Here is a 19,957-nt window from a genome sequence, read left to right on the forward strand (position 1 = left end):
CAACTCAAACACAGCTGACTTTAGTTCAGAACAGCTGTCTCATACTTGTTTTGTAATAAGGTGTTTCAATTCAAAATGAATCCAAATGATTTACCCACTATGACTTTAAACATTTTCCTATAGCTGTTTAGTGATATTGTAGTTATTCAGCCCATCCTTCAAAGCTATTGATAATAATGGCTGCTGATGGAATAGCATACCTAAAATCAGAGGAAATTCCTGAAAATAACAATGAAATAGTTGGAGAAAGCAAATTCGTGTGTATGAGCATTCCTGGCAGCCTAAATCTCACCTGAATATGGATCAGTGATACAGATTTAATAGGAAAGAAAGTTTATTTAAGGCAATACATGGAGAAGGATGGACACAGATGACCACCTACCTAGTATTAGGTAGAGTCAGCAAGCAAAAGACTGTGTGTGTTGGAACAGCAGCAGAAGGAATAAAAATAGGGCATGCAGTGTAAAAGACTAGGGAAATCCATGTGGTCAGTAGGCCATGAAGAGTTGAAGAATCAGTGTCACTGAATTCACACATCATCATCATCATCATCATCATCATCATCATCATCATCTGGCTTTACAAAAAAACACATTACTTGAAACTGCCATTATACTCAGACGTTATCTTAACAGCTTTTAAGTTCTTGGTTAGGACTTGAATTGTTAAGTTTTTACTAATCCCAGACTGTTAATCAAATTGAAAGTTAAAATAATAAAATTGGTTTGGTCCTTTTCAGACTAGGGGCATAATTCAAGAAGAGAAGCTGAGGGCTATGGTTAGGAAGAAAAAAATAAAAGTTTTATTATTCCTCAATGAAAGTGCCAATGTGGTGGGGCAGTTAAAGTGTTGGAATAGGTATAGGGAGACCATGTTCTAGTCCACCTTTAGCACAGAACTCAGCAACTTTGGACCTAGTCCCTCTCACTCAGCCCAGGACTGTAAAGTTGAAAGTCCAGTATGTTCACGTGTAATGTATATTCTGAAATTTCTTCTCAGTTCTTCAGCTAAATAACAGTCTCCATCCAATCCTGCTTATTTTGAAAAGCTGAGCAAGTTATATCTATTTAGTACTTAGATAGGAAACTATCAGGAAATTTGCAGACTACATTGGACAATTCCCGCCCCCTCAAAAAAAAATCTGGAAAAAGACAATGTTTAAGCACTTCCAATTTGTTGCCAAGAAAATTATTTACACATATCAATCACCAGACATCAAGTGCAATACAAAGGAGACTTTATACAGACAGTTCTATTGAATTATTCCTTCAAGCAGTTACATTTCCAAAATCCAACAGTGGTGTGTGTGTGTGTGTGTGTGTGTGTGTGTGTGTGTGTGTGTGTATGATTTAGTAAAATGAGAAATCATTCCCTCCTGAATAACTACTGTGACTCATGTAAGTTTAACTTAAACTGGTTTTAATATGTTGTGTTTGACATACAGTTTCACACCAACCAAAATTCCTAAGGTGAAATATGAATTGACAGAATATTCTTTGCTGCCTGCATCAGTTTCGCCACCGCCTTCACCTGCAGTAAGTGACTTACTTCAGTTTTGCTAGCACATACATTTTATTAGAATAAAGTAGTTACTGGACAGAAGATTTTTTTTTCAAAAAAATAAAACAAGGTTGTTCATCGGTTAGTCGAACTCTTACAAAGTAGCAGGTTACGTTTTATGCTCCAAGTGCATGCCTTGGTGTATCTGAACACTACAAACCCAGCAAAATATATCTATCTATCCAGAATTTCTCTTTTATTAGTTTTCAAGGTATTTTGCTATAAGAAATTCCTTCTTGCTAAGGATTTTTTTTTTCCTTTTGCACAGATACATGTACAGGAACATAGGTTCTTGTCTAATGTTAGTTTGGGACTATTGATTCACCTAGATCAATATTGCTAACACTGCCTGGTGGGAATTTTTGTAGAATTGGGTAGCAAGGCTAAGATTAAAGCTAAGATTTCCTGCCTGGAAACATTTGCTTTACAATAAGCTACAGTCATGACATACAAAACATCACGTCTACTTCAGCAATTCTCCCATAGTTACTCAATTACTCAATTCTGGGTATAGAAAGATAATCTAACTCAAGTGACAAGTTAATGACACCATGGACATTTATGGTACTTTTGCCACTCCAACGATTTGATTTTTGCTTTGAGGACAAAAATGGGAAAGGTTATATTTCTTGTTTGTTAGTTTTCCAATTTCCTGGACTTATCTACACAGGAGAATATCTTAAATAACTGCAAGGACAAATACTGTCAAAGTGTCATTTTGATTAATCTGTGCCTCATCCTTCTATTTTATGAAGCATTGAGAGAGTGGAAACTGTATCATATAAAAGGGAAAGGGGGCAGTGTGCGTGAGTATTTTATCCTATCATTGCAGTCTCTGCCTGATACTTCTCTCTCTGGGCACAATGAGAATATATTTGCTGAACAAAACTCTGCGTTGGTGACAGGAAAGGAATCCAGCCAGTAAACACTCTCCTAGCTCCATTCAGTTGTCTAGACTCTGCCCTGCAAGGTAATATGGGAGGAGGAGGAGGAGGAGGAGGAGGAGGAGGAGGAGAAGGAGGAGGAGAAGGAGAAGAAGAAGGAGAAGAAGAAGAAGAAGAAGAAGAAGAAGAAGAAGAAGAAGAAGAAGAAGAAGAAGAAGAAGAAGAAGAAGAAGAAGAAGAAGAAGAAGAAGAAGAAGAAGAAGAAGAAGAAGAAGATTGCAGTCTTCCTCACTCATGAGTCATATGATCCAGACCCAAATTAGTCTTTTCCCACTTTAATTCTTTTTTTTTTCCTGACTGCTCTTAAAACTTGGGAAAGATGGGCACTTGTTGTGGTTACAAGTGCTAGTAGCTCAGGTTAGTAACAATTATAACATGAATCACTAGGAAAAAGGCAAGTTATTAGTTTCAATATATTTCTTTTTAAAAATATTTTTATTTTAATACAAACAATCTATCTTCCATTAAACAATGTGTCATCTGGGTACAAATGTCTTGTGCAATAACAATTAAAATTTACAACCGTATTCATTATTTGTCTACTCTTAATACTGATATACATAACATATCTAATACTGTAGCAATACTGTAACAATAACAAAAAAAACCCTCATCTTAACCTATTTAATTCTATTGATATATTTTCTATATTTCACTAATCTACTTTTATTTCTAACTCTCAATATTTTTTCTCTAGTCATTGGTAGAATAGTTCCCATATCATAGAATATTCGGATTGCTCCTTCTCTTTAATTGCAAGTATTAACCTATTCATTTCTGCACGTTCTAATAGTTTCCTCATCACACTCTCATACGTAGGAATCTCTTCACTTCTCCAGTTTTGTGCAAATCCAATTCTAGCTGCAGTTAATACATGAATAATCAGATATACATTTTCTTTACTATAAGTTTCTGATAAAATCCCCAGAAAAAATATTTTGGGTTTCAAATCAATGTGCTATTGTATCATCTTCTCCAACCATGTATATATTTTTGTCCAATATTTTTTGGCTTCTACACCTGCCCACCACATGTGGTAATATAACCCAGGTGTTTGGTGGCATTTCTAACATTGAGCTGATTTGTCTTTAAATCTCCTTGCCAATCTTGCCAGTGCAAAATGCCATCATCTATAAAACATCTTGTACAAGTTTTCTTTATATGCAGTTGACATTGTTAATTTATAGTTTCTATCCCATAGTTGCTGCCATTTTTCTAATTCTATTGTATTTTTGCCCCGTGCTATCATTGTCTCCTTCACTTGTTCTTCTTCTAATTTAATACCAAATAAGTAGCTATACAGTTCCTGATGAGATAGAAAAGGAAGGGAAAAGAAAAGAAGTAGCATAGACATATGTCAGGAGTCTCCAAAATTGTCAACTTTAAGATCTGTGTACTTGAACTCCTGTAATTCCTTAGCTGCCAATGCTGGCTGAGGAATTTTGGCAGTTGAAGTCCACAAGTCTTAAATTGCCACATTTGGAAACCTCTGACATATGGCAATCTTAAATCTGCCCTCAAGTTGGAGGAAAATGATTAATTTTCTGCCTAAAAGCATTTTTGTCTCTTTTCTCTAGGAAAAGAGACACTTCCAGCTGTAACCCTTATATTTTCCATAACTCTCAATCAATGCAAGCAGCAAAAAGGTTGATTATTTGCTCATTTTGTTGAGGGCAAGGGGTTTTTGGAACCTTCCTAGGCTGAAAAATAACGGTTATCTGCCCAAGATCTCCGCGGACATCTACATTTGTACATTACCTGTTGGTGTATTATACACCTTCTGGTCACCATTTAAATACAGTGAATATTACATTCACTACCTTTGCTTACAGAGCAATATTAAAATTTCCAAGAAACCTATCATTAGAAATGGTAGCTCCCGTGCCAGTCTTTTTCTCTTTCTATAACTTTGCTCTGCTCTGCCCTGCCCATATCACTACAGTTGATATGGCCTCTAAATGTTAGTTTTGTTCAAAAACATTACTTTATTCTAAATAATTAGTCATTGGTTTACATGAAAAGGAATGTGCAGATTTTCTTTAAAAAAAGATAAAGAAACCCAAGGATTGTATAAAGGAATTTTCATTAGACTGTGCTGATTTTTCTTATGTGCATCCTATAAAATGCATCCAAGCACTGATTCGGTAGGATGAATGTTGCTTATGTACCCAAACAGAGATAATGGTCTTTGTGAAGGTTAATAAACAAATATAATGATAAATAATTGTTAAATATTGTAAATTCTTTTGAATGCAGCTGCACTTGAACTGCTTGTGCAAGGTCTATTTTATCTATTTCTTTCTGCTTATCTAGCATTTGACCTACATGCATGGTCTCCCACAGAAGCTGCCTGAAAATATTGCAAGTCATTTCAGAATAAAATGTTTGCAGGAGGGACCCATTTAAATGTTCTTTAAATCATTTGCTTATAAAGATTTCCCAGATTAACTTGGTATCATCTTTACTTAACAGATTAATTACTCTGTAGTTAGCTATTAAACTAGCAATTAAATATTTGTCTTCATGATATACTCCTTGGCAAATGAATTAATTAGCACTGAATGTTGAGAAATGGCTGCTAAATAGCAGGCATTATGTTGTAACAGAATAGAGTAATTACATTTCATTACGACTATTATTAATTTGATTAACTGAATAAATGTCAAGTATTTCCTCAACTCCTACTCCAAGCTGTATCATACTGTTTGAGAATCAGATACAAAAGTAAGATGCACACACTATCTCAGTACAATTGCTAAATTATCGTGTCTGGAGTTAATCACAGCGCAAGACGATGAAACACTCATCTTCAGAACTAAATTGTAACAGTTATCATTATAATCATCATCATCATCATGCTATCTTCAATGCTGTCATCAGGCCAAATAGTAAAAATGCTATGAAAAAAAGATTGACAATTTTTTAAAAAATACTATCAGGCATGGATATATTAATTATTACCAACATTTTGTCTTTGATGGAAGTTGAAGCACTGTTAATTAATACTTTCCCATGTAGATAGAAGAGCTCCAGGATTTCCATTCTATATGTAACCAAGCAATAAAAATGATTACAAAGGCTTTTGGATTATTGGACTCTGAATTTCAAAAACTTAACATGTAAGTATTTTTTTATTCTACAGTTTACTTAGAGTAAAATCATTTTCTCAAAAATCATAAAGTTAGGTTTACCGTGCAAAAAAAATCATAAGCTTAGTTGTTATTGTTTCAGAATATAGTACAGACTGCCTGCAAATGTAATTGTTTCATCTTCATCTTAATTAACTTTTAGTCAAAGTCAGAATAAAATATGAAGCATAACATGGTGATGATTGTTATCACCATAATTTTTTAATGGAGGATTAGAAACAAACAAAAGAGAAACAAAACAAAAAAGAAAAACCATCAGCTTCCCTAGCTGAACAGAGGAAATTTCTCCACGAGAGGAAGAGGCTTTCTTGGACTGAAGTCCCATATATACAATATAATTATTTATTTCCAATTTTAAAAAAAAATGTAACTCATGGGCGTGGAGGCAGTGTCCAAATTCAAAAGAAGTATCTTGGCTTTTAAGAAGAGATTGGATAGGGTCTCCTGTCTGAACAAGGGATTGGACTAGAAGGCCTCCAAGTACCCTTCCAACTCTGTTATTTTGTTATTCTGTTAGCTGCACAGTCAAATGCCCTTCCCTTTTTATGTGTGTGGCAAAAATTGAGTGCGCACGTAACAAGGAACAGGCCTTCAATTGTATGGGATTGGTTACCTTCTTGATTTCCAACCCCTCTCCCAAATCCAATTGGAAATAGGCAACACTGACCTAGGTAAAATTGCCTTTTAATCATTCTCAACTTCTGGTATCCTATAAGACAGATCCATGTTCTTTACCTGACAATAGTATAGAAGAAATTTGTCATCATCTTCTCCATGATATATTTCCCAATTGAGACCATATTGTGAAGTTATTTTCTATTTTAATTAGACAGGTGAAAAACATAAATAAAAACAATATTCCTGATCAATTCCTGTTCTTAGTTAGCTACAGGCAGTATTCTGGCATTCTTGCTGGGGAAGATTTTTTTTTCTCCCAAATAAAATTACATTAAAATATGAGGTATATGTATTGAGTTTAATCAACATAAAACTATAGAAATATAATACATGTTTATGGTACTTCTTTCAATTACAGTATATGTATGAATGGATGTATATAGTATTCCTATATATTTGTTCTGTACATATATTTATTTGTGTTTGCTTGCTTGCTTCTTAAAATAAAATGTAATTCTTATTTTCGTGGATGTATCATTTCAGGATAAAAGCTGAACTGGCTCAGGCAACCAAAGCTTTTCAGCATGAAAAAGAACGGTATGACAAAAATCTGAAAAACCAGCAGAAGGTAGGGTTTTGGTTATTTCTGTTAATACTAGTGTTGCAAATTGGGCCTACCTTCATTACCAATTCTGTCAAGACCTTCAACGAGCTAATAGCTTCTGGGAGACCCAAAATAAAATTATACTTAATAAGTAATGCAATTGATTAAATATTTTTGAAGTTGGTAGCATTCAAGGCAAACAAAGAAACACTTGACATTTAATAGTTAAAATTAAGTCATACAGAACTCCAAGGCAATTAATAATCCATGGGGAATTTGATACATTGACTTCAGTGAGAGATAAGACCTGCAGTGAACTCATAGAAAAGTATGGATCACTTCTGTGGAGTCTGCAGAATATTCAGTTATTATTATCAAGTAAATAAAAGGAAAAAGATGCAAAAACATCTTTGCCATAGAAAAGGGTGGGAAAAAAGTTTAAGGTGTTTTGTTATAGCAGAGAACAAGAAGTTTATAACATACAGCATTCATAAAAATCTACACACTATAAGTTCCCCTTTCGTACAGATACCACCTCTCTTGGGAAGGGAGAATAAAATAGAAAGAAGGTTACATTCCTGTGGGGCAAAAGGGAAGAATGATGATTACTCAACCAAATTTGTCATAGGTATACTGAAAGCTGGTGTAGTAAGAAAAGAGGTATTGATTGTCATGATCTCTCCTGGAAGGAAAGGGAAATTTGAGTCTGTGGATACCTCTTCCCATTGCCTTTATCTCATTATCAGTCACTGAATTCCTAATTCTTTAAGTTCAAGCATGTCTGGTCATGAGGAACAACAAGAAGGAAGACTTTAAAGGCTGAAAGAGAGCAAACCCCAAAGAACTGAGAAGGAAAATACAGTACTAGAAAGAGAGAGAAACATTATATTTAAAAATATTTCAATATAACATTAAAATTACAAAAAATACATATTAATAAAGGAAAATTACAAACTTAAAAAGGTCATATTATAGCACATGCAAGGAATAGAATTTGGTGTCTGGACTGGTGAATGGCTACTGCCAGGCAGTATTGATCTTTAAGTGTCAAAGAATTCACAAGACATATCAAAAAAAAATTTGTATCTGCCATTCTTTTGCTACACTCCAATAATCAGCTGTGCAAATGTGGGAGGGATAAAAGAATGTTTTTAACAGTCTTAGCTAACAATTGTTTGGATAAATCACTCTTGGATCCTTTTTAAAGTCTTGAGCTTCCTATCTTTGACTAGAGTAAAACAACTGAGACAAACTAGTGGAGCCAGTTAGGGAGGATAAAGCGACTACGTAGCATTTGTTTAGCACTACTTACAGCTGCATTCATTTAGATAGCCTTCACTTGTTATAATTTCTAATAAAGCTTGGAAACCAATGTGAATTAGATGGTGTATTTATGTAGTTGGTAGACTGTGGTAAATATTCTTAACTTTCTAATAAAGATTTTTTTTTCTTTAACTCAGGAACTACAAGTGATGCTAGAAAAACACAAAGTCCAAAATGAAGCATGGCTCAAAGCCAGAGCTGAGGAGAATGACAAGGAAAAAGAGGAACTCTTCAAACTGAGAGTAAATATTTACAAAACTCAAGAGAAGGGTAGAGACTGGCAAGTTTCCCAACATTTCCTTATCCTCTTTCCCTTGAGTTGCTTTTGATGTTCAACATAAAACAACTCCCTGGAACAAAATTTCAGCCCTGTAAGATAAATAAAGTACCCATGTTTCAAAACTAAAACCAGTTTGATAAAGCTGCTGCATTTGCTGGAGCTTGGGAAAGTTAAGATAAATAGCGTTTTCAGAAATAATATTTTTCTTTCTGTTCAGTGACTTTGAACAGGACTCTTAGTGCCTTCTAGATTAAATAATTTTGGCCAAATTGCAATGGTATCCTTGAAGGATCTATGAAGACAACACTCAGAAAATCTCTGCTCCTATGGAAGTTGTAGCATGTAGTCCTACCTTAAAAAAGCTTTGTTTTAGTCTAAACCACAAATTTTGGTGAGAGTGGGGTGAGAGAAAGAGATTTGGTATTTTCTGCATAATATATTCAACAATAATATTGTTTATATCATTTTTATGATTTCACTATTGTTAAGCAGTGTTGCAATCTGGCCAGAACACATTCAGTTATTGGACAGCTAAAATATTTAAATACATGGATATTCACTAGGGGAATATTAAATTGCCAGTTTGTTCCATTCGTGTATTGAGTTGGGCTGGGGAATCTATTTTGGATGCAAACTGGAAGAGTGGAGCTAAATTTTCCAGTCTTTTTTAATTATACAGCTTTAAAATAGTTTTCCGGAGTTTGATTCCAGGGGTGGACATGAAGTGAGCAGAGAGAAAAGATCTTAAAACTATACCATGCCCTATGGAAAGCTGTCAGTTGAGTCTGTGAAGGTACATCTCAGCCCTAGTTTATAAGTGAAAAGATTTTAAAATTTAATATACATCTAGTAGTCCCAAATTTCAAGTATAACCCTAAGTCTATTTTCCATTTTTGCCTTTTCTAAATACAATATCAATTTTTCATCATAACTATAAAAGTGTATCACAAACAATTATTACATTTTAAAGTAAAGGTGATCTACCACAGCTTAAGCCTTAATAAAATTCTCAAACCTCATTTTCCTCTCACCAGAATCACTTCTAGCTGCATCACAATATTTCAATTCCATGTAAATCAGCAGCAATGCTTTGTGCCATTTTGAAGTTCAACTCTGAAAAGCCTGAGTGCTTTCCTTCTTTAAAACAACAACACTCCCACCCAAAAATTGAATCCTTGGGTCATGTATGTTTGACATGGCCTTGCATAATGTTGTCCTGCTTTCCTTCTCCCCCAAAGTACATGATCCTTTTAGTACCCACTACTTTTCCAAAGTTATGATACCTTGGTTTGGTGTGGACTACATGTTTATTTATTAAAAACAACAAATATTGTGTTATACCTTTTTATCACATAGCTACTGGGCAGCAGTTGCATCTCAGAAAAATGGAGCTAACATACAAAAGGATTCAAATAATCAGAATATATCTTGTGTCACCCCTCCTGCTTTTCCTCTTCCCATTCCAGTAGTTTTATTGTCCACATAATTTTATCACCCAGGAAAATCATTAATGCCTACATTAATCTTTTTTCCTAGTATTGGTGTGCAGTCCTGTGTTAGTAAAGTTAGTTAATTAATCTGGAAGACTGCAACTGAGATCAGTAACAATAATTTTTCATAAAATTATTTAGTTAAAGCACACTCGCTTGTCGTGTAACTGGTGATTTATGTTTTTCAACTAACTATTGTCAAACTGATCAAACATAAATCAGCTCTGAAAGAGAGACAGACAATGGAGTTCAACTAAGTGCAAGATCCTTATTTTTTGTCACCGTGTGAAGAAGTGATGTAATAATAATAATAATATAATGATGATTCTCATATCTCTAGATCTAATTAAGCAGCATTAAATTGTTTTCAGAGCATAATTTTCTATAACTTCCAGTTTTTAATATGTATATATGTGTCTTATGTGCACATACATTTTTTTCTGTGAAATGTTTCAAGCCAACAACAGATTTTCATTGGAGCAATAAATAGCATTTATTTCTCTATAAGTCCATTTTAATTACCAATTTTTAGTTCTAAAAATTCCCATGGTGAGCATTCACTTCTGGCAAAATCATATACAAAGCAAATAAAACCTCTTACGCCATCCACTGCCTCAACTAGCTAAATGAAACAGTAGATGGATCAAGGCATTTTTTAGGCTAATGCTCTATATGTGCACACTATACTGATCAACTTAAAACTCTGGTGAATATTAAACCAATTCCATACTTAACATTACAGAAAAATCTGTTACAGTTTTCTCTTTGTTATTACAAATCCTTTGTTCTAGGGGTTGAAGCACCAGGCTAGAAACCACAAGACTGTATTTCTAGTCCCACCTTAGGTGTGAAAATGACTGAGTGACTTTGTCAGTCACTCTCTCTCAGTCCAACCCAAAAGATCTGGTGATTTAGTGGCTTAATGATGCTGGAGATGGTTTCTGCTCCTGTGGTTCGAGTCCTAGTGCTGAGTATTGGAGTGAGCTCCTGTCATTTGCCTCAGCTTCTGCCCACCTAACACTTTGAGAACATGTTCTATGCGAATAGATAAAATAGGTACCATTTCGGTGGGGGAAATGACCTGATCTATTTCATATTATGTGTTTTGGTTGCTTGCTTTTTTCTTTCTTTCACATATTATACAAATTAAGCCATTGTGGTTAGTAAAGTAGAGTTTATGCTGAATGGAGGAAAGAGGCAAATCTTTTGGTATCCAGAGCCTACATTAGAGCTGTATGAAGGTCACAGTAGATGAAACACTGATGCAAATCAGAAAGCTTTGGCAAATATGTGAGCAGATCTGTGAATGTTTTTTCCCATAATTTCGGGGAGGGAAGGAACTTGAGAGTCCTTAAATTGCTATACATATTTCAGAGCATCCAAATTATAGTTTTCATGCATTTTGTTTTTTAACCAAGACAAAATAAAGGCAATAGTCCAAGGTGGATCATACAAAAGGAGTTTGGAAGTTTCCCACCACCAATTGTCATCTTAACCAAATGAATGATGGTTTATGTAACAAATCATGATTAAAATGAGTCATTGCTTAACACGATGCAGTAAATAAATTTCTGAAGAAAAGCTTCACGTGATTTTATTTCCCTCTGGACAGGGTGGTTAGAGATTTTAAAACATGTATTTTACTTACCCAAAACAATAATTTGCTCATGAAGATTGTATAACACCTGCTCAGATTCTGGAACCGAAAAACTTTATGAAAAGGCTCTGGAAGAGAGATGGTTATTTTTATGCTTTGCACTTGTCTTGTGGTTCAGAATTTTAATCTATTGTGCCTTCTGACTTTTCTCCAACAGGAAGCAATTCTTCAAGATCAGGAAAGGCTGAGAGATGAACAGCAAAGTGTTCAGCACTGCAATCAGCAACTCATTTCTGTAATGCAACAACTCAAAGGAATGTGAATCATTTGCTGAATGAAGCCTGATCACACAACACAGTGTTGTTTCAAAAGGATGAGCTGTTATGTACACTGGGACAAAGATCCTGCTACACTACCAATTAAAGCTCGATCTTGCTGAGGTTCATTCAATCCTAGGATTCTGGTTCCACTGAATTCCCACTTGCTTTTAAATACATTATAAATTTTTGATACAGATATGTAAAAAAAACAAATATGTAGATGAGAGTGCCTGAGATGTTGAATAATGAGTAGGATATATATACTGAAATACCGCTTATGCGTTTTGTAAAAGTTTGGATCGTGTTATTTCCGTTCCCAAGGCTAGAGGCACATGCAGCATACTTAAAAGGGGAAGGAAATTCAGCAGCTCAATCATGGCTTCCAGTTTGTCTTTCCTGCTGATGCTCCTATTTTTTCTTTTAAGATGTGTCTAAAGAATATGCTATCATTCTTTAATAGCCACATTTGTGATTATCAAAGTAATGGTAAGCAACATTTTGGCTTAGGGGAAAAAAAATGGATATTAGGGTTCAATTCTTAATAGTATATAACAACTCACTTCCCCTCCCCCATATATGACTATTCAGATGTCAATCCCATTGAGATATCTCTAATGCTGCAAAATTAGTAAATACATCCTTATTATTTTATCATCACATTGATCAACTGATGAAAATGTACTGCTTTCCTGTTTTGCAGCTGAAAGTTGAAATTAAAGATATAATGCTGTGACAAAATTTAGTGGCTAAATGTGTCCTTCAGTCAGTCACCTTGACTTTCCTGTATCTGTAGTTCCTTCACTGGACTCATAGTGGCTTGACTCCAGCTTCAAAAATCTTCTAAACAGTGTAAAAGACGAACCCATAGATGAAAGAAAGATAAGGCTGGAGAATATTTCAAATTTAATCTCCACTTTAGAACATGAATGAATCATCTGTCTATAGCACCTTAAAGATGCAGCTTTGGCACTGCACAGCCTCACTATGGTGTTCAAATTGCTCAGAAGGGGTGGAATAGATACCTATCTCTTTTGGAATAAATGTCTTCCCCTTTCAACAACTAAAACATAAACACCCCCCCCCCAAAGTATTACTACTATTTTTTGTTTCTCGTCCTCCTCCTCCCTCCTCTTTCTCCTCCTCCTCCTCTTTACTACTTCCTCTTTCTCCTCCTCCTCCTCCTGCACCCTTTCCTCCTCCTCCTCCTAGGATTTGATAGATTGCTTGATTTACCTCAAATCTCAACATAAACATAATTTCAAAAAAAAGAAAAGAATGCCACCTCATCAGTATTCTATATTGAGCTCCAAAAAGCTATAGCTAGAAAGACTTTCCTTGGATATGTATGAATACACCAAATTCCAGCTAGCATGAAAAATGGTTGCCATAGCACTTAGCCCCCCTCCTTCTTTCTCTATCAAGCAGATCTTTATTCAGTTTTGGCTTTAGCATCATGTTGCTCGAATCCTGGGAAATCTCAGTATAAAATTGGCAAACAAAAAAAGCCAATATTTGCAGATAGTTTGAGCTACAACAGTTCATTTAGTAACCGTTCAAAGTTACAATGGCACTGAAAAAAGTGACTAATGACTGTTTTTCATACTTACGACCATTGTAGCATTCCCATGGTCACATTAACAAAATTCAGAGGCTTGACAAGTGATTGATATTTATGACAGTTGCAGTGTCCTGGAATCATGTGATCGTTTTTGTGACCTGACAAAGTCAATGGGGAAACTCAACTCAACAGCCATATCATTAACCTTACAACTTCAGTGTTCCATTTAACAACTGTAGCAAGAAAGATCATAAAATGGGGTAAAATTCATTTATTAACTGTCTTGCTTAGTGTTAGGATATGTGCAGAGTAACCTTTGTATAAAAAGGATATGCACACAGAAAACAGTTTATGAAAACAGTTATGAAGAAATATACAGCCACACAGAGTTGAACAAGTTGTATTAATGTTTACTTGAAGAAATAGCACAGTCCAATAAACTGTCCATGTCATACACATTTTTAACAATCCAGAAATATCCAGTTATAAAGTCTTCTTACATCTAGTTATAAAGTCGTCTTACTGGTTCCATATCTTACAGCAGACAAATATCAAACCATAATACAACAAATAACCTTCGATATCAACAGAATATCAAAATAAACAGGGTTAGTCAGTATCGGTCTGTAATCAGTCAATATCGGTATCAAGAGAGATCATCAGTGAAAAAGAGAAAGAGAATTAAACCATGATCTATAGCTCCCTCTTTATGGCAACTTGTAGCATAATTAACCAACCAGAACACAGCATAGTACATTACAGTATTTTTCCTTAAAGCTACAAACATATATATTTGTAGTTTATATATTGTCAACCCAACTACGTTATTTAGATATACATAACATTTAGCAACAGAAATGTTGGGCTTGTATATCAAGGACTGTATTGATACCTTTCTTTATTAAAAAAAAAAAAAAAAGAAGCAAACTTAGGATCTGAAACACCCCCAAAACAAATGTTGGCAAAAGCTGTGTTAAATCTGGGGCTCATCTTCATTTGTTCCTAAACTTCCCCCATATTTCCAAGGGCTGTGAGCTCATGAAATTAAGTTATTGTATGCTTGAGTGGTTAGCCAGCTCTGTGTTTCTATTTTTATGCTGCAAGTGATAAATTAGGAGGTAACCTTTTTTAGTTCATTCAGGACCTAACAGGACTGTTTGACCTGAGCATAGAGCAGTGTGTCTCAACCTTGGCAACTTTACTACATCTAGACTTCAACTCCCAGTAGGGCTGGCTGGGGAATTCTGGGGGTTGAAGTCCAGATGTCTTCCAGTCAAGGTTGAGAAACACTGGCATAGAGTATTGTGCAGTATGTTGGATAGTCATGTTTGAGAGATTTCCTCCAAGAGTTTCATATGCTTTCAATCATTCAACAGGAGCTATATGCCTATAGTGTAATTGTCCATAGAAACATGAATTATATTGCAGCATTGAATACAACCATGCACAGGTTCTGTCTCAAATGATAGTTGGCCACTGGCAACATAATTAAATTAAATAAACTGTTGATTTAACATCAAAGGAACTCAGCATACATTATGTTCATAAGACATCCTGAGTTCTAGTGTCAAGCACTTACGTTCTGGTACAACACCAATGAAGTGACAGCTTGCAAGAAGCCACAGTATGTTGATTCACCTCCTATAATGTATGTGCTAATTACCTTTTGCATAGGCTCACCTGGCCAATATAAAGCAACCACTATGCTTTAAAAACAAGCAAACAAATGCAATACACAGTGGCCCAGTTGAAATTGGATCCATGTCAGCAAAGCAGAACTTTGCTGTGGTCTGCACTCTTTCTAGAATTTCAACATCTTTTTTATATTGTGGTGACCAAAACTGGATGCAATATTCCAAGTGTGGTCTTGCCAAGGCATTATAAGGTGGTATTAACACTTTACGTGATCTTGATTCTACCTCTCTATTAATGCAGCCTACGATTTGTTGCCACTTTTTTTGGCAGCTGCAGCATACTGCTGGTTCATATTTAAGTGATTGTCCATTAGGACTCCAAGATCCATCTCACAGTTACAACTGTTGAGCCAGGGACTGACTATTCTGTACATTTGCATTTGGTTTTTCTTGCCTAAATGTAAAACCTTACTTTTCTCTACACTGAATTGCATTTTGTTAGATAGGGCTCAGGGTTCAAGTCTTTCAAGATCCTTCTTGTATCTTGAGCCTATCTTCTGGAGCATTGGCTATTCCTGCCAGCTTGGTGTCATCTGCTAATTTGATGAGTTCCCCTTCTATCCCCTCCTCTAAGTCATTATAACACAGCTTTACCCATTTTTGATTCTCGCATAGCTTTTTCCATCCTGTTCCAGCAGTCTTTCCTTAAATGATATCCAAGCCAGTCTATTCATTATTTTTTTTACAACAAAAGTAACATTTCTTATATTTTTCTGGGTCTTTCTCTGAATACAGTAATGTATTTATTAGCTTCACTCTTTATGGGAGTTCATTCACATAGAGGCTTCACAATGCTTTGCTACTGTCCCAGAGTAAAGAGGAGATAATATCAGCCTAAACTGTGCTATCTCCGTAGCATGACATGCTTCTGGAACAGGTCCATACTGTAGTGTCATCAGTACAACTCCTCCATGAAACACTGTAAGATTAGCAATTGGCCTTTTTTTGTGGGTGAAATTCAAATGTCAGTAACCATGGGAATAGCAGTCAGTAATCTCCATATACAATGTCTGTTGGATGGTACCACAGAGAATAAAGAGGATGGCCTTGAGAGAAAGAAGAAGCGTATAGATTAGGTCTGGCACATATAGAAAGCATGCACAAACATCTCAGAGAGACACCTTCCTAATTCATATGGTTATAAAAGCAGAGTGGTGAGAGCACAATCAGACTGACAAGCTCACGTCACTATAGTCAATCTAAATAAAAGTAGTGTTTAGCCTCCTGTGGAGTTTATTCCTGCTCTGGTCTCATCAAAGAGCTAACAGGTAATATATACTGGTCCAATACTTTTTCTATTTTCTCCAAAGGACTCTCACTTGATCAACTTAACCCTAAAAGGCAGCAAAAGATTTGTGTCTCTTAATTTCAGCATTGTGGTCATCTGGATGTATGCTGCAGGTGTTCTTGCAAGTTTGAGACTTGTGGACTTCTACTTCCAGGGTGGGGTTGATTGAGGAATTCTGGGAGTTAAATTAAGAAAGGGTTTATGATGGAAGTATTCGTCTGTCAGACACAGCAACACAATTTATCCAAACTGGTTATAGATCTGTCAACCAGTTGGCTTATCAACTTATCTACCACTCAGTGGCACTAAAGAGTCAGAGTTTTTTTTTCCTTACAGGTAGCCCTTGATTTACCATCTTAAATGAGATCAGAACTTCTGTCACTAAGTGATGCAGTCTTTAAATGAGTGACACTGCATTTTATGACCTTGTTTTTACCACAATCTTTAAGTGAATCACCATAGTTGTTAAGTGAGTCAAGCGGTTGTTAAGCAGATTTGCATCCCTCATTGACCTTCCTTGCCAGAGGCCTCCTGAGAAGTTCATAAATGATGATCATGTGACCAGAGGATGCCGCAAGTGTCCCAAATTGTGATTATGTGACTGTAGGGATGCTGCAATGGATATAAGGGTGAGGACCAATCATAAGTTACTGTTTCCAGCACCATTATAAGTTCAAATGGTTATGAGCCAAGTATTACTTATAATTACCACCTTGTGATGATTTGAGTTTACCCAGCTGAGGAATAGCTGACGAGTATAAGTTGTTGAAAGCTTATATTGAGAAATTATTTTATTTAGCCTTATATCCAGTTTCAGCCTGCAGGTCACTATGTTTATCCAAAAGGGTAATAGATAAAAAATGTATTGGTAAGTTGAAACTATATTTGTGCCTTTTATAAAGAGTAACCAAACTATCTTCGCAGACCAGTGGCTACAGGAAAAGGAATTCAGCCAAACTATAGAAGTTCAAGAGTCAATACCAATTACTTTTACAACTATATGTGTTAAGCCAGAGACAGACTAGTCAATAGGCAGAAGTGGCTAGACAAGCCAAGATATGCTGCTAGGATTAAAGGCAATGCCATATTCAAGGAACACAGGTGTTGCAACAAAAGATTATCTGCTATATGATTTAAAGTACACAGTATTTTAAGTACAGAGAGAAACAGAAGAGAAATGTTACCCAAACCCATGCCCATTCTGCCTCCAGAGACTCCTTCAAAATAGCAGACAACATCCTCAGCCTGTTCAAAGGAACATCTCAGTGATCTACACCAGGAGCTTCCAACCTTAGCAACTTTGAAATCTGTGAACTTCAACTCCCAGAATTCCTCAGCCAGCCTCATTGGGAATTGAAGTCCACAAATCTTAAAGTTGCCAAAATTGGACAGCTCTTTTAAAAATTATGTCTTCTCCCCTGAGCTTGGTCCTTGGGCCAAGTGCCAAGGACATCCTTGTAGAGTTGTAATTGCAGGAATGTTCCAATCTCGGATGGCAAACCTCAGATAAAGGATGTTTCCAAGCAAATACAACTCAGGCAAACAGTCACTAATCTATGGATAAAGGAGGATTAGAGAGGGGAAGTAGACAGATGTTAGACTTTAACTAGAGATAATTAATTGTATGGATTACTGTACTAAACAGTAATGAAAGTTAAGCAGTAACCAAAGTTAACCAATGATGGAGGATAACTAAAAATGTATATAAATGCAAGACTATACTCCAATAAAGATCATCATCATAATTCAGTTGTTCATGATCAAACAACTCGACTGCCTCGTCATTACAACACATCCTTATCTGGGTATGTTTGGGTCTTTGCAGATTTGCTATTAGGGAATATCCAGGTGCTAGGCAGAAGGTTCATACACACAGCTTTCTATCAGTTTTTTACACTGCAGACTAAGTACGAACAGACAAGCGGGAAAAGAAATCAGCTACTTTCAACTGGTTCCTGAGAGTAAAAAAATCTGGCATCCCATTGTACCTCTTCAACCAATCTGTAAATAAACTAGGTCAACCAGTTGACTGGTCCACCAACTGCTTTTTTTAAAAAAGGGCCTCCACACCCCAAATACAGCAGGAACAGAAGTTGCCATTCCACCAGAACCAAAACAGCAATGTAGAATAGGAACCAGAATACCTTGGATAGTGGACAGTGACTTCCCCATTGATGCTGCTTGTCATAAGTCACAAAAATGATCACATTACCCTGGGACAATGCATCTCTCATAGATATATGCCAGTTGCCAAGTATCTGAATTTTGATCATGTGACCATGGGGATGTTGCAACAGTTGTAAGTATGAAAAATGATCATAAGGCTCTTTTTTCAGTGCTGCTCTAACTTAATGAAGTTATAAGCTGTCAAGTACCTGTATAGAGATCTTTTTTAAAATTTGGAATGCCCAATTGTAAAATTGTTTTCCAATATTATCTACAACATCACAAATAGAAAAAAACAATAGCACTTAGACTTATATATCACTTCATTGCTTTACAGCCCTCTCTAAGTGGTTTAGAGGGTCAGCATATGCCCCCAACAATCTGGGTCTTGATTTTACTCACCTCGGGAGGCTGGAAGGCTGACTCAAGCTTGAGCCGATGAGAATCAAACTGCTGAACTTCTGGCAGTTAGCAGAATTAGCCTGCAGCACTGCATTCTAATCACTGTGCCACCACAGCTCCTACTAAAGCTGATATTATTCCCATTTCAAAGCTGCCTTCCAGCTGATACACATTAGCTCCTTGCTTTACCAACTTGCCTCAATTTGGCGTAGTTCAAGTGGAATGTTTTGCATCACTTTGAGCCTGTCTTCCTGTTCTCATGTTGTCATTTGTTTTTAGAAGCTGAGTCAATATATCTCTGACTCTGTTCTAGTTTATTAGAAAATGCTGCAAAATTTGTTTCCACTTCACTTTCCTTTTGAATCGCAAAGTTTCCAAGAATCTCCTGCTGAGTTTCTGTTTCCCTTCTCATTTCTTGTTTTCCTAGCATAGAAAATTTGGGCCTCTCCCACCCCATTCCTCCTGTTCCCAGGCCATTACACACCGGCCCCAAGGAAGCTTCCATCTTTTCAATCAATTTCAGTATTGTGTTCCTGAAGTTTATGCTTTCATAGATACATGCTTTAGAACTCATCCTCTTTCATTCCTGCGTCTGGTTGAAAATTCCCTGGCATGCTGTCATGCCACCTTCACAAGTTACAGGGTTATTTTAATGTAGCAGCGAATGTCATCATGGGAGTGGGAAGCTTTGGGGAATTGTTAATGGATTGGTTTTACCTTTTTTTTTTAACTTCTACCTTCCCTCACATAATTTCCCTCCTAGCAAGATGTCAGCTATTTTCAAAACTTCAGACATGTATAATAAGTATAGGATACTATAGTTGGGTGGGCAAAAATACAGTTTAGTCTAGGATTCTGCTTGATTTCACTTTTGGTACTCCGTGGATTCTTTATCCAGGGCTCTCTGAAGGAACTAAATTTGCAAATACATAAACAAACAAACAACTGGCAAGTCCTCAAAGAG

The 19,957-nt window shown here is 36.0% G+C and overlaps 2 protein-coding genes across 4 annotated transcripts in view; one reads left to right on the forward strand and one right to left on the reverse strand.

Moving 5' to 3' along the window:
• The window catches only part of LOC113438507 (kelch domain-containing protein 3-like), a 68,517-nt gene extending 56,360 nt beyond the window's left edge, over positions 1–12,157 (forward strand). For 2 of the 3 annotated variants that reach the window (XM_026703921.2, XM_087926845.1), the window contains 5 exons: positions 1,445–1,535; positions 5,523–5,623; positions 6,815–6,899; positions 8,336–8,440; positions 11,783–12,157. In XM_026703921.2, coding sequence (XP_026559706.2) covers positions 1,445–1,535; positions 5,523–5,623; positions 6,815–6,899; positions 8,336–8,440; positions 11,783–11,887 — 487 coding nt within the window. In that variant the 3' untranslated portion in view covers positions 11,888–12,157. Of the gene's footprint in view, positions 1–1,444; positions 1,536–5,522; positions 5,624–6,814; positions 6,900–8,335; positions 8,483–11,782 lie in introns of all 3 variants that reach the window. The other variant, XM_087926844.1, reaches the window with a different exon arrangement.
• The window catches only part of LOC113438506 (solute carrier family 71 member 2-like), a 127,359-nt gene extending 108,228 nt beyond the window's left edge, over positions 1–19,131 (reverse strand). The window contains exons 1-2 of the mRNA XM_026703920.2: positions 18,994–19,131; positions 11,617–11,693 (exon numbers count right to left, since the gene is read on the reverse strand). Coding sequence (XP_026559705.1) covers positions 11,617–11,637 — 21 coding nt within the window. The 5' untranslated portion in view covers positions 11,638–11,693; positions 18,994–19,131. The remainder of the gene's footprint in view (positions 1–11,616; positions 11,694–18,993) is intronic.
• Positions 19,132–19,957: the final 826 nt, after the last annotated feature.

The sequence above is a fragment of the Pseudonaja textilis genome, chromosome 2 (assembly GCF_049901715.1).
Source record: "Pseudonaja textilis isolate UNSWEBS1 chromosome 2, rPseTex1.2, whole genome shotgun sequence".
NCBI classification, from domain to species: Eukaryota; Metazoa; Chordata; class Lepidosauria; order Squamata; family Elapidae; genus Pseudonaja; species Pseudonaja textilis.